Source organism: Mobula hypostoma, chromosome 3 (assembly GCF_963921235.1).
Source record: "Mobula hypostoma chromosome 3, sMobHyp1.1, whole genome shotgun sequence".
Taxonomy (NCBI): domain Eukaryota; kingdom Metazoa; phylum Chordata; class Chondrichthyes; order Myliobatiformes; family Myliobatidae; genus Mobula; species Mobula hypostoma.
The window spans coordinates 183,695,097-183,713,771 of record NC_086099.1 but is presented as its reverse complement, the minus strand read 5'-3'; the positions used below and the strand labels follow the sequence as shown (position 1 = coordinate 183,713,771).

The following is an 18,675-nucleotide window of genomic DNA, read 5'->3' as shown; positions in this document are numbered from 1 at the left end:
AGCACTTTTCATACAAACGATATGATTCAAAGTGCTTTACAATGGGATAAAGTGAAATTAAAAGACAAAAAGGGGTTAGTTAAAAGCAAAATTAAACAAAATATTTTTGAGAATTAGTCCTTATTTGCTCAACCAGTCACTAATAATGAATCCTTGTAATTTTCTCATAACAGGCATTGAATTAATAGGCTTTTATTTCCTAGTTTCTCCCTTACTCATCCCCAGTAGTAAAGTTTCAATGGCAATTTTTCAATAATAAATCAAGACTACTTTAGAAGATCACAACAGGAAATAATAACGATGTCCTTAGGTGCTTCTCTTAATTTCCTAGATTGGAAAACTTCTAGAGACTTGTCTCATCTTCTCAGAAACAATCCTTTTAATTCATTGTATTAAATAAACTCTTCCTATTTATTTTTAGAATGATTTTGCATTGCTGATATTTAAACTCATTAACCACTGTGAAGATTGCACAAAGTACACATGTAACAGATCTGTCATAGCTCGATTATAAAGGATTGGAAAATTTTGAAAAAAAAACTGGCAAGCAAACAGTTGTTTATGCGCAAATCTGTCAATAACCAACTTCAAGATGCCATCAAGTCACTGACTGGTTTATGCCCTACTGTGGCTACTTTGTACAGGAAATACCTTCTCTTAGCTTCCTTTTTTATATGAAGGATACATAGGATTCATATAAGTGATCAACTAATACAGCACAGAAAATGATTAATTAAGAACTGAAAATATTTTTGGCACAGAAAGTAAACACTGGTGGTTCTGTACTACAGGTACTGAAGTATTGTTGGAGGTTTAAACTAATGTTAAATTTTATATTTTTATTTTTCTTACCTTTTTCTCTCTTAAACCATCAATCTTTAACTATTCTTTCAGTAGATAATTTGATACTACTAAACAAATTATCGTTTTAATTTGTCACTTTATCACATCACAACCTCATTAATTTACTTGTAAAATCTTTTGGTTTAATCTTTAATACAGCTTGCCAGTTTTTTTTAACTTAATACCTTTTAAAACCTCTTGCAGCTTCTATAAACACATGCAACGTCTTATGAATATGCACTTGGGTCCTTGAGTTTCTCCCTCATATTCAGTTTCTGTTAAAACCACTTCCAACATTTATAATCAATTTTTGAACAAGATTTAGTTCAAAAGTGTGACTAGACAGTAACTACACGCAAGTATCTTTGCAGATTATTCAACATACTTTTTTCTCCTTTTCCAGGAGTGAAACCGATTTGTCCCGAGAATGCGATGAGGAATCACTCAAAGCTTGATATTTTGCACCAGATGAATGGTTGCCTCTGTTCTAAAAAAAAATTATTTTAAATAAATTTAGCTTTAAGCTAGAGAGAAATAAATTTATTAGGGTAGACGGTTAATTACAAGAGAGCTTGTAATACCAATAGCAAATAAAATGGTATCAGGCCATGAGAAAGATCTGTGTTTCTAGTTTAAACAAAATAATCAGTTGCTTCAAAAATACATGCCTTAATATTTTTGATGAAAACCAAAGTTTTGTTTAAGATGTTAAAATAGATTTTTTAAAAACACAGGATTTCCATCCTTCTCATAATCTAGTCCGTCAACTATAAAATTATTGCACTATTGAAAAATAAATGATTCAACATATTTAACATTACCAAATGTCCATAGTAGATATTGCTTAGAAAACTGATTCATGGGTACTGAGTGTATGCAGCCTATCTTGCCATCAACTTTCAATATATGCATCATTTAAGATTTTCACATGCAGCTATCGTAGACTTAAAGAATCAAAGGAACCACGAGAGCTACATTCTGCCTAAAAATACAGTCAAATATGTCTGAGAAATAGCTTAAGGAAGAAGTTAGTAGGGAAGAAGGTTTTATCAAATGCCAGGGGGAAAAAAAAGACTTCTTCCTCAGCCAACTTCAATCCCTTACCTCCCCAAGGAGCAAGTAGTCCGCTGAGCATATGTGTATGACTGTGAGAAGAAAATGCTAAATTCATCAGTCCCAGGAACACTACACCTATAAAATAACTGCAATGCTTGAAAATATTTTGTGTAAAAGGGCAACCAAGGAATATATTTGGAAAGTAAAATTTATGAAGGGTAAAGTGCTGTAAAGAGGGACTATTTGGATGACTCTTTCAAAAGGTCTGGCACTGATTTGCTGGACTGAATGCCCTCTTTCTCTACTGTGCAATCTCTGAAAGGAAACAACTGCGACGAATTAAAGTAGTTACTCTACAAAGAATGGAAAAATACTCTACTAATCACTCAGTTTCACTAGTTACAAGTTGACAGGACCCACAAACTCTATTCCACCACAACTTTGCACTGTGCTAGAATTATCAAAGTATATTTTACTGAACTTCCTTATAGTCATGCTTTCTTCAAATTCACCACCACTAAAATCCCCAGTTATTCATAACTCAAATTACATATAACTGATCTGTTTTCACAGCATGAAGGACCCATTCTCTAAACACCAAAACTTTCATTAACCTGCTGTTTTCTTGCAGAATGTGAAAACAAAAATGTAACACATAGCTACTGGAAGTGAAGGCACCATCTTAATATTCCCTCAAACTGTTTCCCTCCCCATTCCCAACTCAAAGGGTGACAGCATCTTGGAACCATGATCCGAAAATGTAGTCTGCAGTCATTAACAATGCCAAGGTGCACAAGATTCCAGGTGTGCTTTGTTTCTTCTGACTTCCGTCCACAGCAAGTTCCATCATTGAGAATATCTTCAAGAGGTGGCGCCCCAAGCAGGAGGCCTCCATCATTAAAAATCTACCCCCATCCAAAACTTGCTCTCGTCTTGCTACTACCATCAGGGAGGTGACACAGGGGCCTGAATACTCACACAATGATATAAAAGCTTATTCTGCTTCGTCATTGGATTTCTGAACAGTCCATGAACACTAGCTCATTATTCCTTTATTTGCACCTAATTTGTACTAATTTTATGTCTTTGCACTGGCACAAACAACAAATTTCTCTTCAGATTGAAGACAATGATAATAAACCTGACATTAATTCAATCAACATGCTGTTGTAACAAGCTAATCCATGCTTTTTTTCCATAGGGATAGGACACCATGGATACCAGCTCATCTGAATACAAAAATCACACATTGATACTGCTTTAGGACTCTGATTATTTTACAACATTCACAAATGCACACCAGTAATTGCTGAGTGCAGCAAACTATAAGAAATCCTGCACTTGTTGATACAGGGTATGAATGATTCCATCTCTAACTTGCCTCAATTAAATTAAATTGATTTATTATTGCCAGATGTACCAAGATATAGTGGGAAAACTTTGTTTTGCATGCCATCCATATAGTTCAATTCATTACAATTGTGCATTGAAATAATACGAAGGGAAAACCGAACACAGAATAAAGTGTTGTAGGTACAGAAAAAGTGCAATATAGCAGACAATAAGGTGCAAGACCATAACAAGGTAGCTTAAGAGGACAAGAACCCACCCTATCATACAACAAGGTAGCTTAAGAGGACAAGAACCCACCCTATCATACTAGGGGACTGTTCAGTAATCTTCACAAAGCGTGAAGGTCATTATGTAACACGAAAAATTGTAAGTTCTATAAGTACCAGTGTCGAAGCTGTCCTATGAAGCTCCAAGCTATCATAAACTTTGAAATGAATGTTAGGTGCTATTGTTGAAGCAGTTCATTCTGCTGACATGGAAGCTATGTTGACTGCCATTTTGGGAATGGGGGCCATTTTTGAAATGGACTGCCTGTGTATGACATCACTCATACACTCAGCACTTGGATTTGCTGACCACAAACAAGAGAAAATCTTCAGATGCTGGAAATCCGATCAACACACACAAAATGCTGGAGGAACTCAGAAGACTAGGCAGCAAAAAAGAAACATCGACTATACTTTTTTCCATAGATGCTGCCTGACCCGCTGAGTTCCTCCAGCATTTTGCGTGTTACTTGGATTTGCTGTGAAGGCACCCACCTAGAAGAATTGCATCAGGTCAACAATATAGTCATTTTAATGTCCTTTGTTCGGAGGTCAATATATTTGTTCCCCCATTTGTGCCTCTGCTGGAGCCGAGCTGTAAAAGGTTTAATTCTACCAGTGGGTTCAATTCCCAAATAAAAATGGTGGGAGCGTACCTTAAGTAAAGGCATCAAAACAGTATTGAGATAAATCTATATTGTTAAGAGTGCAAAGCTTTGAGGAGATGTGAAGGCCTCATTTGCCTTCAGAGTTAAATGATCACGAGATTATTCTGAATGAGAGAAAGGAAATACTCCTGATATGACCAATATTTATCAATTACCAAAAAATTTTAGCCTGACAGCGGTTTGTAAAAGTACTCCATTAGCTACAAATTTATTTGCACTTCATCCTTGCCTCCCTTTGAACCCATGCATGTTATTTCATAACTGCAAGTTCTTTGATTTACTCAACTATTTGGCGCAAGAATATTTCAACCTATTTCAAGGTCTTCAGATTGCAATCTCCAGTCATTTAAACCAAAGCTATTCCTGATCATCTACAGTTCCCTCATTGAAGCCCAAGCTGCAGACTTTTGTAGGTATTTTAGACCATAGGACATAAAAGCTGAATTAGGCCATTCAGCCCAATGAGTGTGCTCTACCATTTGATCATGACTGATTTATTTACACTTTAAACCTTATTTTCCTGCCTTCTTCCTGTAACTTTTGATGCCTTTACTAATCAATAACCCATCAACTTTCACTTTAAATATACCCAATGATTGGGCCTCCACAGTTGTCTGTGGCAATGAATTCCACAGATTCACCATCCTCTGGCTAAAGAAATTCTCCTTATCTCTGTTCTAAAATGACATCCTTCTACTCTGAGGTTGTGCCCTTTGGTCCCAAACTCTTCCACTTTTGGGAACATTCTCTCCATGGCAATGCAACACCTTTAATTTTGAATAAAAACATAGTATAACATTAAGTAAATTGTGCTGGTAGTTGGCAGTGAAATTGGCAAATACAATGTTAGCAATCATTTCAAGAGGATGAAACATGAAAGCGAGGACATACTGCTGAGGCATTATATGGCATTGGTCAGACAGCATCTGGAATATTGTGTGTAATTTTGGGTTCCATATCTAAAAGGTGTTCGGCTCCTGGACAGTTCAGAGCAACGCTCCCTCTCATTTTTTTTTCACAGCTGCATGGACCAACCATTGCTCTGAGAGGGATTTTCTTTTTTTTAAAAACACGGCCAGAGAATTGCACCGCACTTTAAATTAACATTATATGAAAGAAAATTCCCACTGCATGCAACAAAGGCTATGTGCGCGGGAGTATTTCAGTAACTGCGCAACCGCAAGCCTGCACATCTTAGACTGAAGAGTGGTCCAGAAGAAATTCACAAAAATGTTCCCAGGATTAAAACTCTTAATATATGAGGAACATTTAACGTCTCTGGGCCTGTATTCGATGGGAGTTCAAAGGGATTTGGGGAATCTCATTGAAAGGCCAGAAGAGAATGGACAGGAAACTTCTATTAGTAGGAAAGACTAGGCTCCAAGAGCAAAATTTCACTATAATGGGTGTCCCTTCTGAATTGAGATAATGAGAAAGTTCTTCAGCCAGTTTGGTGAATCTGTGGAATTTGCTAACACAGAGGGCTGTGCAGGTCAAGTCGTTGGGTGCTTTTAAGCAGAGTTTGATGGATTCTTGATTGGTAAGGAGATTGAGAGTAGCAGGGAAAAGGCAGCAGAGAAAAAAAGTCAGTTATTATTGAATGGAAGAGCAGACTCAATGGGCTGAATGACCTAATTCTGCTCCTATATCTTCTGACCTTGAACAGGTATGTTAATGGTCAAAATAAGATTGAGCTGCAGCAGTTCACTGATTGGGTGCAGGCAACTGAAGTGTGGGACTCACAGAAATCTCTAACATCCTTATGGCCCTAGGAAGCAATTGCCCAATTAAACCACGTGTTTCACTCTATCTGACATCATAGTCAACATGGCTTTGAAGGTGGTAAGTGTGTCTAACCAATTCTTATAGAGTTTTTCCAAGGAGGTTATTGGGAATGTTGGTGAAGGGAAGGCAGTGGATGTTGCCTACGTGGACTTTAGCAAGGCACTTGACAAAGTCCCACATGGGAGGCTGGTCAAGAATGTTCAGTTGCATGGCATTCAAGATGTGGTAGTAAACTGGATAGAACATTGGCATCACAGGAATAGCCAGACTGTGGTAGTAAATGGTTGCCTCTTTGACGGAGGCCTGTGACTAGTGATGTGCCAAAGTGCTCAGTGTTGGGGCCAATATTGTTTGTAATGTATATCAACCATCTGGATGATAACTAGATCAGCAAATTTGCAGATGACCCCAAGAATGGGAGAGTAGTGGACAGCAAGGAAGTTTATCAATACTTGCAGCGGGATCTGGAACAGCTGGGAAAATTGCAGATGAAACTTAATGCAGACAAGTATGAGGTGTCGCACTTTGAGAGAACAAACCAGATAGAACTTGCACAATGAACAGTAGGGCACTGAGGAACGTGGTAGAACAGAGGGATCTGGGAATACAGATGCGTAATTCCTTGAAAGTTGTGTCATAGGTAGAAAGGTTAAGCCTTCATAAAGCAAAGTCCTGAGTACAGGAATTGTGGTGTTATGCTGAAGTTGCACAAGACGTTGATAAGGCCAAATATAAAGTATTGTGTAGTTCTGGTCACCCACCCAGAGGAAAGATATCAATAAGATTGAAAGAGTTCAGAAAAAATTTACAGGGATGTCGGCCAGAATTTGAGGACCTAAGATATAGGGGAAGTTTGAATAGGTTAGGACATTATTCCCTGGAGCATAGGAGAACGAGGTGAAATTTGATAGAGATATATAAAATTATGAGGAAGCAAGAATTTTCAACTGAGGTTGGGTGAGACTGGAACTGGAAGTTATAGTTTAAGTGTGAAAGGTAAAATATTTAAAGGAACCTGAGGAGGAACATCTTCACTCAGAGGGTGGTGAGAGTGTGGATGGAGCTGCCAGTGGAAATGGTGGATATATCATTGATTGTGACATTTAAGTGAAGTTTGTATAAGTACATGTATCGAAGAGGTATGGAAAGCTAAGTTCCGGGTGTGGGATAATCGGACTGAGCGGAATAGGCTTGGACTGGATGGGCCGTAGGGTTTTCCTGCACTGTAGTGCTCTATGAGTCTATGACAGTGCAGACCAATAGTGGAGTGCTAACTTTATAATTGCCTAGTTACGCAGAGAAATCTGTTCATTGAACCTCTGCCAAGTTAGACCTGGCAACGTAGGTCAATGACTGCATTCATTCGAAAGAAAATTAAGTCTACGAGGTAGAGAGGAAAATTAAGTGTTCTGTGTTTTTTTTTTAAATATAAAGTAAAATGTAATTGATTGATCACGGCTTTTGTTATTTTACAAATACCAGAACAGTCAGAAACAGGGCTTCTTCAAGTCCACCACATAATGGCATTCATATCTGGACCCTGCTAATGACATTTGCTAGAGCCACCATCGCTGCTGCTAGAAGGTTTGCTCCAAATCATTAAAAAGGAGTGAGATTAGATAGCTTCTCACTGCTAGAAAATTCAGAGCTGGTGTCTCATAAAAGAATAGTAACATCTATGATAGATTCCTGAACAGATTGCAATTAACTCAAGGCTGCTGAATCAGAAAAAAACTGAATATCAAAATACACTTTGTACGTAAATAAGGCTAATATAAAATCTTTTGCATTAAAGGTCTGTTTAAACAAACATTGAATATTTGTGCAGATATGTAATACATATATAGTAGTTCAGTATCTTCCATATTTACTAGTCCAGTTCAATTCATAAAATACAGCCAGCAACATTCTATATTTTTAAAAACTAAGTTAAATTTTCATCAAAATATTGCTTATAAATGTGCAAGTGCACACGCCAAAAGAATTTTGCAAAGAAATTGCTGATAGTTAAATATAATCTAGATTAGTGGTCGCCAACCGGTCAATCGCGATCGACGGGTCGATCTTTGAGAGTTTCCCAGTAGATCCCAAAAATAATGAAAAATAAATACACAAATACTGTTGTAATGTGAGCATTATAATAATGAGTAATATTAATTAGGATAATGGTAATATAGCAATACTTCCACTACTGAAAGCTGTTTGCAAAGAGAGATTGTTTCCGGGTTGCAGTTCCATTCCTTCTGCCCAGAGCACATGTGTGTAGCTCCCCCGCCATGCACCGCAGTAGAAAAGACCAGATGTAAAACCCTGCAACCCGGAAATACTATCGTAATTAGTATTACTTATTTTTATAATGCTCACATTACAACACCTTTAATTCTATGCTTCATTATTTAATTTTATTATCAACACAAAAAATAAATGAATAAAAATTGACTGTTGCACTCAGTGTGATGACTGGAGCTGAATACTTTCTGCTAGTTCCCTGAAATTTGGCTCATAACTACAGACAGCCACTTTGAGACAGTCTGTGACGTGTCTGTCAGTAAGTAGGGTTGCCAACTGTCCTGTATTAGCCGGGACATCCCGTATATTGGGCTAAATTGGTTTGTCCCATACGGGGCCGCCCTTGTCCCGTATTTCCCCCACTAAGGTGGAGGGTTCCGATGAAATCGTTCGTAAGCCGAAATGGTGCTAAAGCGAAGAAGCGATTACCATTATTTTATATGGGAAAAATTTTTAAGCGTTCCCAGACTACCAGAATAACTACCAAATAACTACCAGAATAACTACCAAATCATACCAAATAACACATAAAACCTAAAATAACACTAACATATAGTAAAAGCAGGAATGATATGATAAATACACAGCCTATATAAAGTAGAAATAATGTATGTACAGTGTAGTTTCGCTTAACAGAATCGGGAAGATTAGGCCAAAACCAATTTGTAGGAAAAAAAATCAGCACGTACACGCATGCGCACATCACGCATGCGCACACAGGTGCCCGCGCAAGGGTTCATGGTCATGGTAGTCTTTCTTGGGGTAAACACAAGTGTCCCGTATTTGACTGCTACTTTTGTCCCTTATTTGGGAGTGAGAAAGTTGGCAACCCTATCAGTAAGACAGCTCCTGTACTTAGATTTCGTAATTTTCATCTGTTGCAGCACAGCGCCCTCGCAAACCTCCTGATAGACTGAATATTTGAATGGACAGTTTCATTTGATAGACTGAATGTTGAATCTGCCATGTTTTTCAGGTGTTTTGCATTGGTAAACTGTTACTGAGACATTAGTACAAGTTTTAGAGGTACGCAAGATAATGACACCACTTGTTTTTTGTTTCCCAGTTCTTTTACATTTGGGGAATGTTGGAATTTATAGGGGGAGAAGTGTTGTAATGTGAGCATTATAAAGATAAGTTAATACCAATTAGGATAATGGTAATATTGCAATACTCCCACTACGGAAAGCTGTTTGTAAACAGAGGTTATTTCCGGGGTTGCGGGATTTTACTTCCGGTCTTTTCTGCGCATGTGTCTAAGCCCCTCCGCCGCATTGGTTTTGCTGTCCCAGATAAAGTTGTTCCTTTGGACATGAAGTTGTCGAGTGGTCCTTTTTCAAAGTAGAAGTTATTACAAAAGATATGAAGTATTGTAATATTCTTAAAGAAAGACTGCTGTGGCCTGTTTGATATGCTAGTTACAATGTTTTCTTGGTTGAATTAATTTGAAAGTTTGACAAAAGCATTTTATGCAATTCAAATACAATTAGCCCAAATAAAAGGCCTCAAGTTGGAAGTACAATCTGAGTTGTTTTTTCTCCAAACAATTTAGTGGGTAGATCTTGCCTTTCACTAAGGCCGAGGTAGGGGATCTTGGGCTTAAAAGGCGACCACTAATCTAGATGAAGCAGCATACGCTAAATAAATTATAGTTCATATAGGAATATCACTACTCTTTTATCCATTCAGTTTTCAGTCTTATTCTTTGAAAACAGACAACTTTTTAAACCTACGACACTTGCTAGCAATGCTATTTTGTCACAATTATTTAATATTTATATTCTAATTATTTAATAATTTAATTCAGATGAGCAGTCAACAATCTTTATACAAGATGAACATCAAAAAATATTGAGATCAGATTTACTGATTGTTAACCCACACTAGCAGAAAAAAGTTGTTCTGATAGAAAACTTTACTTTCTTCTTGTTTAATAAATTCAACTCAATCATAAATGTTACTTTCAACTTCTCTTTCTATAGAATTCTTACCAATTCCTTTACAAAATCCTTAGCACTTACCAGTTTTCCAAAATGGTATTTACAGTAGCCACAGTATTTAACATTATCAGCTTCTGAACCTTCTTCTTCACATAGAAGTCCTGCCAATTGTGCACTAAAAAAAAGTGAAAAAACAGTTAAGATACTCGCAAACAGAAAGAGTAGTTTATGGTTATACATTAAGTCTTCTCCTTTCCTTACTTTCCTCAATAAATTCTGTATTCCAAGAAGTATACTACAACCCTCTCATCTCTTTCAACTTTATTAATCACACTGTTAAGATCCCAGTACATCTACAATGCAAATGTCTGGAATTCTCCCAGTGGCCTAATGATATTTTTATATAGCATAAAGAACTCATATTTGGTTCCCTATCTCAGGTCAACCATCACAAAAGGTCTCATCATTGAGATGACGGAATGAAAAGCATGATCAGGAAGTTAGACAATTTGTTAGAAGATGTACATAAATCTTGATAATGTTTAAATTCATGAAAACCCAAAAACACCTGCAGATATTAGAAATCTGAAATAAAGCTGAAAATAGTGAAAATACTCAGGTCAGGCAATATGCAAAGAGAGAGAAAGTTAATAATTCAAGTTGATAAACTTTCATCAAAACTGATGAAAGATGATCCAACTGAAATATTAACTTCCATAGATGCTGCCTTACCCAAGTATTTCCTGAATTTTACATCTCGTATCACACTTGCAAACATTTTATTGAGCTGTGCTATTCAGCACTCAGCTTAATAAAATTCCAGATGCCTGCTGCACATCTGACACTGGTCCAATTTAGACTCTCAGATGACAAACTAGTGAGTAACTTCTTTTGGAGAAGGAGAGAAGGAAGAGAAGGTGAGTAAGAGAGAAGCCAGATTTTATTATGGGCTTAAATGATCCTAAGATGTAAAGGACAGTTACTCAGGTAAATGAGTATTTGAATCTAGCAAAAGTCTTTGGCACTATATATCTATAATAATATGCCCTGGTTCACATTTTTACTGTTATGCTGTATGTATTTCATTTAGCAGTTCTGTAAAAGCAGTCAGTTCTGCTTTCAGCCTGTTTGGATTATTGTTGAAGATAACAAATGATGAGGAATGCGTGCCTTTCAATTAGGATGGTAGAACTGAGGGGAGGTCCTACTGGTGATGGACACTAAGGCCGGGCTTGGGGTTTTTGTTCGGCAAGAGATGGAGAGAGAAGACACTGGAGAGAACAGGTCCTAGGATTCAACCTGGAGCAGGACCACGATTCAATGAATCCAAGGACCGAGATTGATTGAGGATCGTAAATATAGTGAAACGCTGAGCTCCAACAAGTGCACATTTGAATGTTTAATTAAAGTGGGCCCTTTTCTGTTTGTTTTTCTTTACTAATCCTTTAGTTAATATTCATAAATATAATTCCTTTAATCGTACACAGTGTACTATCTATTATTTTGTGGCACTAATTTGTAACAGGGTAGCAAATTTCACAGCATCCACACAAACCGGGGTTTGGGGTGGGACAGCCGTCTCAATCTCGTGAGTTTGACGGGACTGGAGAGTGTCTTTCCTAGAATTAAGCAACAAAAACCTTAGTTCCATTGCAGGTGTGCTTGAAAATGAAGTACTACAGCTGCATCCAATTGAGTTTTTTTGATATCCACCTTGTTTTTCTGAATTAGTTGGCAGATGGTATTTCTTTAGGAATAATATGCACAGCTATTTCTTCATCCTCTGGAAACAATTCAATCGGTATTTACCTGAACCTAAACTTTCATAACTTTCAAGGCTTCCCAAGAAGTCACACAAATATCCTAGCACAAAGCGCCAATTTTTTTGCCAAGTATTACAAGTTCAGCCACAAAATTTTCAGCATTCCCAAAATAACTGTATTAACATGCCAGAGATATCACAGTAAATGTTAAAAATATTTATACTTTTAATCTAAAGCATATCTACTTTTAAGATTGAAAATACCAAGCATAATATCAAAAGTAAACAAATGCATTTGCCTTCATTTTTTGCACTTAGCTGTGCACAATATTCACTGTGCTGAAATGCCATTAAATCATGAAAGCAAAATACATTCTGGCTTAAAGATCCAACTGTAATACAATAAACAATTATACTCAACATCAGGGGGAGGGTAAGAAAGAGGGCAGTGGCATTCACTGAATGTGCTGAAAAAACTGAAACTAGTCAGATCTTTCAGAGCAAAAATACAAAGGCTAGAAATACACATTAGATACATTCTCCCATTACTTAAATCTTCATCCAAGGCTAAAATCCTACACCAACTCAGGTCAGCTTCATTCAATGATACTTAACTGTGTTTTTGTCTAACTATGACACCAAATAGCTTCCATTTGGATTAGATCTCTATGCACTTCCTTTTGATTTTCCAAAGCAAGGTTTTTACATTTCTTAATTCAATCTCAATCAATCTCTAACTTTATTTTGGCTGATAAATAGCACACAACATTTATTCTACTAAAGTGCCAGGTGACATCCACTTCCAATTAGCTAAACACATTCCTCAACATTCATGATTCAACTGTAACCAGTGCCTCACCAATATCCTGGGAGTGACCACTGATTAGAGCTTCAGCTGACCAGTCACAAAAACTGTGACTGCAAAAGCAAACCAAGGCTATGAGTCCTGTAACAACCAATTTATGTTTAGACACTTTAAAGCATTCGAACATCCACAAGGCACAAGTCTGTTGGAATATTCCACTTCTACTAAGATGAATGCAACTCCAGAAACACTCAAGAAAACAACATCAACCAAGACAAAGCAACCTATTTGACTGTTATCCCATCCACTGTGGGATTACCTGTGTTTCTCACTTCCTAGACTAACAAACTCCATCAATAAGGAAAAGAGCAGCAGGTACATGGGAACCCCACTACCTGAAAATTCCCCTCTATCTCTTGTATGGAAAAATATTGCCATTCCTTCATCAACAACAAGTCTAAATCCTGGAAACTCCTATAAAGCAGCATTACCTGAGTATTTTCACTAGAACTTCAGCAGTTCAAGGTGGTGGCTCACCACCACCTTCTCAAAGACAGGAATAGGCAATAAATGCTAGCTTTACCAGCCATGTCCAGATCCTAATGTGTATAAAAATATAAAATATACACATGACAATAGAATTATAGCATATATGCATTAATTGCATTCTCATTATCAAAGCTGAAAATACTTCTCGACATATTGATTTTAAGATATTAATTAGCTTTAATCAAGTGTCAATTACAAACAATGACATAGGTTGACAGAAGCATCACTAACCAAGGTTCAGCCGTTGTTTAAATGCTGCATATAATCATATTAGATTTGAATTCAGCCCACTTACTGCCCATTTCTCTCACGTCAACATTATCACACAATTTATCATTCATAAAAGCTTTACACTGCCAAAGCTACTTGTTATTTTCTCACATAAACAGGAATAGTGTACGTCATGACATTTTATTATAGGAGGATTAGAACCCTATTTTCTAAGATATTGAACTGCAGTAAAGAAAAAGAAGAATTAGTAATGGGAATGACACAGATTGTTCATGCCCCTCCCTAGCCAGGTACACAGAGGCCAACTGTAGCACACCAATCAATGGTCAACTTACTCAGCAATGATCAGGTTTCAAAGTCAGGATCCTGGTGCCATAAATGACCAGATATTTCTTGGCGTATTATTTGCTCACTGATTTGCAGGAGAAACCTGTAAAGCTATCCATAAGCTTTCAGTGAAAATGTATGAATGTCATGTGAAGATGGCATTAAGCTTGCATACGATGCCATTATGCCTAAAACCCAACCCAGCATCAAATTGAATGCTGTCACGTACCTTCAAGGCTGATACATGAATAAGCCATTTGTGCGAGGTACTGACGGGGAACCAGTCTCTGTGGATCCTGCTCAGCAAGGTGGCAAAGCCTTCAGGAGAGGAGGGGAGGAGAGACAATATTAAGTAATTCTCTAACTGGCTCAGTTGGTAAGGTGATTGTGTTCCTGAGCCTCATAGGCCACTAAATTCCATGTTCAATTTCCAATTAACTGTTCAATAAATGGAAGTAGATGTGCTGCAATTGGCCCGGCACCCTTAGGCTAGAAAAGGAAAACAAATCATCTAGGTCTCCAAATCTTGATCGCTATTGAGTAACTGTTGCTGGGAAGTGCCTTCGTTTAGACTTCAGGTAAGATCCAAGTTTGACTATGATACACCAAATGGACTTCAGACATGGTTATCCTTCATGCACGAGGAATGTTCCAGAAGATCATCATAGTCACTGAACTATATCCCAAGAGAAAGTTATGCTTTTAAAAAGAATTTGGGAGAAGAGTAAATATTTTAAATCTATTCAGTTATCTCTCTTGCTCACAAATCCTACTTCCATGTCTCTCTACTAAGGCAATTTCAAATGGCTTGCTCTGAAGAGTTACATACAGTAGGGAAACACCGACAAGATCACTGGAGGAGAAAAAAGCTTTCTTCAAAAGGTAGATGCAGTATGGAGATAAATTATCCAAAAAAAAATCTAGCCAGAAATCTGCCTTTTCAGTTCAGTCTGTGCAATTGGTAAAAAAAAACGTCACTGCAAAGAACTGTGAATTAGCAAAGGGGCAATGTTACATTTATAAGGATCCACGTTTAGAATGCAGAGTATTGTTTAAAGTTTTAGGTACCTCTACAAATAAAAGTAGTAAAGGTATAGATCTCCCTACCATATGGAGTGGCTAAACAAGGTAGCAATCAAGACATTCAAAGGAACAACAGAGATAAGAAACAGAAAGTAATATGGGAAAATATGAGTGCAGGGTTGTGAGCATTAGGACGATTGAGGATTCACGTGAATTTACTGATATAAGGATTACTACAATCAGCATTGACCAGGTTCATTAAATAATCCATTGCTGTGTTCGAAATTCAATATAATTTTGTATCATTCTTTCCAGAGATCCTCATCAACACTCTCACTTTCTCTCCTGAAGGTACCATGGTTCTACACATGACCAAACTTTCCAAATGGCTGCTATTAGAGAATTTTCATGAGATGGACAACACAACAAGCAACATCATGACTAAGCTTAAAGCATGTTTTATCATTTTTATGCACAATATTCAGCACCTATAACTTAATTAATAGGCTAAAAATTAGTTGCAGACTTCACTTACTTACACAAAGGCCAAAGCCAAATACAGCAGCACTATGGTGATCTCAGGAGGGATCCGGTAAAGAAACAACTGAAGTTCAGAATAAATCTTGATTTGTAAAGCTTGCCTGTACCTATACATTCATTTGTCTCTTCTGTACAACTTTGCTTGTATTTTCCACTTAAAAATACAACACTAACCAAGTTACATGGAAAGCTTGTCGACATCCATGTTTATTACACGTCATACAAGCACCAGTTGCTGCTTTGCTTTCACGGCCTTGTTCTTCACAAATGTAGCAAGTCTGTGGAAAACAAAAGCAGATAAACCAAGTTTTTATTCAAGTAACTAAATACAAAGATCCTACTTATTCATCCTAATATGCGCTACTGCTACAGAGCAATTATTTTGGAAAATTCAAGTAATTTAACAGATTTCCAAGGATTATAAAGTAAAACACCAATTCCACATGTTCAATTTATGGACACTCTCATTTCTCTTCCCGGTATCCTGTGCAAAAGTAACTTTATTATCGAAAATTCGTATCTGGGTGTATATAAAAACAGATATACTTACAGTACGTGGATATTGCTAGTAAATTCTAATGCCAAAAAGCCATGATTCAAGATGATAAACACAAGTTATCAGGGTACAATCAGCTTTGTTTCACATGCACACAAATTTAAAGATGGAAATTGAATTTTGCCTTTAAGTTTGGGCGCAAGCTCTATTATTTAAGACTAATACTCCAATTCAAGTATGAATAACTATATTATACCCCATTGTTAATTACAGTTAACACAAAAGGTGATAATGACTTCATACAAGTATAAATACAGTAAGGATAATTAAAAAGGAATATTATGAACAGTTAAGCAAAAATTCAGAGCACATTTAAGTTTGAAAAAAATCAGAAGGCTTTGCACGAGTTGAAATAGCCTAGGGTTACCTAGCAGGCTGCAATGAAGAGAATCTCAGGAAATGACAGCACAGAATGCAACCAATGAGACCATCATCAGGCTCAAGCTAGCCAGAAATGTAACTACATAGGCAAGGACAATTTTCCAACTTTCAGCCCATCCATTTACCTTTCTAAATATGATTACAGATTACTCCTCAGCCACTTTTTCATGTAGTGAGTTCCAAATACCTAGTAATATTTTCTCAAATTCCCTCTAATCCATCCATCAACTGACAAGTTTATTTCCCTGAAATATTGGGCTTTCTACCAATGAAATGGGTCCTCTTCATGCTCCTGTGTTGCAAAGAAAATAACTCCAGCTTAAATAATCTTACCTCGCAGTTCTAGTATTCTAACACTCATCTGAACTCATTACCGTAATATACACTTTTCCTGTGATGTGGTGACCAAATTGTACATGGTAAGTTAGCTGCGACTTAGCAGATGTTTTATGGAATTCTAACATGAGAAAATCAGAATCAGCTTTAATATCACCAGCATACATCGAGAAACTTGTTGCTTTGTGATAGCAATACATAACAAGAAAATAAGTGTATATAAAAATAAGTGGTGCAAAAAGAGAGCAAAAATTAGTGAGGTAGTGTTCATGGGTTCATTACCCATTCAGAAATCTGATGGTGGAGGGGAAAAGGTTGTTCCTGAAACAGAATGTGCACCTTCAGGCTCCTGTACCGTCCCCTTGATTGTAGCAATGAAAAGAGGGCATGTCCTGAGTGATGAGAGTCCTTAATGATGGATGCGCCTTTCTGGGGTGTCCTCAATGCTGAGGAGGTTTGTGCTCTGATGGAGCTGGCTGGGTTTACATCTTTCTGCAGCTTTTTCCGATACTGTGCAGTGGCCCTTCCATAACAGACAGTGATGTAACCAGTTACAATGCTCTTAAACTCCCAATGAAATATAGCTGGTATCATGCTTTCATTGTAATTCCATCAATATGTTGAGCTCAGGATACATCTTCAGAGATGTTGACACATAGGAAATTGAAATGAGAGGAGACATGATAGAGGTATACAAGATATTAAGAGCAATAGATAGAGGTGGACAGCCAGCACCTCTTCCCCAGAGCACTACTGCTCAATACAAGAGGACATGGCTTTAAAGTAAGGGGTGGGAAGTTCAAGGGGGATATTAGAGGAAGGTCTTTTTTACTCAGAGTGGCTGGTGCGTAGAATGCACTGTCTGAGTCAGTGGTGGAGGCAGATACACTAGTGAAATTTGACAGACTACTAGACAGGTATATGGAGGAATTTAAGGTGGCGGGTTATATGGGAGGCAGGGTTTAAGGATCAGCACAACATTGTTGGCAGAAGAGCCTGTACTGTACTGTACTATTCTATGTTCTATGTTCTAAACTGCTCATCCTTTCCACTGCTGATCCCTCGATGAGGACTGGTGTGTGTTCTCTCAACTTTCCCTTTCTGAAGTCAATTCTTCGGTCTTACTGAGGTTGAGTGCAAGGATATTGTGACTGATCAACCAGCTGATCTGTCTTGCTCCTGTATACCTCCCTGCCACCATCTGAAATTTACAGATGCCATTTGAGCCATACAGTCATGGATATAGAGAGAATAGAGCAATAGGCTAAGTGTAAATCCTTGAGGTGTGACAGGTTGATGGTCAGCGAACATGAGATGTTAATTCTGATCCACACTGACTGCGATCTCTCGGTGAGGAAGTCAAAGATCCAGAGGCCCAGGTTTTGGAACTTGTTAATTAGATTAGTTGGTGACAACTAGTCCTGCATTCATTTAGATTCAAAGATGATTCCCTGGATATTGTCCAGTCCACCTACTCAATGACTTACCCTGCTTTTGTTTATATACACTCAGTGACCTTCCCCAATACGTTTTCTTGGTCACCTTATTCATCTTTACTACTACCTTCAAGGATCTGTAAAGAGACACTCTAAGATCCTTTTGCTTCTGGTTCTTGGTACACTACCATCAATTATATCATTGTTCTCCAAATGCATTACAATTCTCCAGGATGTATAACTTTACCATTTCTATGCTTGTCCTACTGAGTATTTTCCTGCCACCTAGAACTTTCTTCCTCATGATAATCACATTGATTAGTTTGGTAACACTGGCCAATTTCCTAATCATGGTCCCTATGTTTCAGTCTGACTCATTAATATACATCATAGAAAAGATTAGAATGATACTGAGCTCTGTGGAACCTTACACTTCATTGTCTCTCATTCACTAAAATTCATTGATAATTAATTGACTACACCAATTTTTAATCAAACTCGACACTTCTCCTTAGATCCCATAGGCTTT

At 37.4% G+C, this 18,675-nt stretch overlaps 1 protein-coding gene across 9 annotated transcripts in view; it reads right to left on the bottom strand.

Moving 5' to 3' along the window:
• The window catches only part of mllt10 (MLLT10 histone lysine methyltransferase DOT1L cofactor), a 279,374-nt gene that overhangs the window by 195,089 nt on the left and 65,610 nt on the right, over positions 1–18,675 (bottom strand). For 7 of the 9 annotated variants that reach the window (XM_063044224.1, XM_063044228.1, XM_063044227.1 and 4 more), the window contains 3 exons: positions 15,612–15,715; positions 10,282–10,375; positions 1,229–1,330 (listed from right to left, as the gene is read on the bottom strand). In XM_063044224.1, coding sequence (XP_062900294.1) covers positions 1,229–1,330; positions 10,282–10,375; positions 15,612–15,715 — 300 coding nt within the window. The remainder of the gene's footprint in view (positions 1–1,228; positions 1,331–10,281; positions 10,376–15,611; positions 15,716–18,675) is intronic. The other 2 variants (XM_063044225.1, XM_063044230.1) reach the window with 1 other exon arrangement.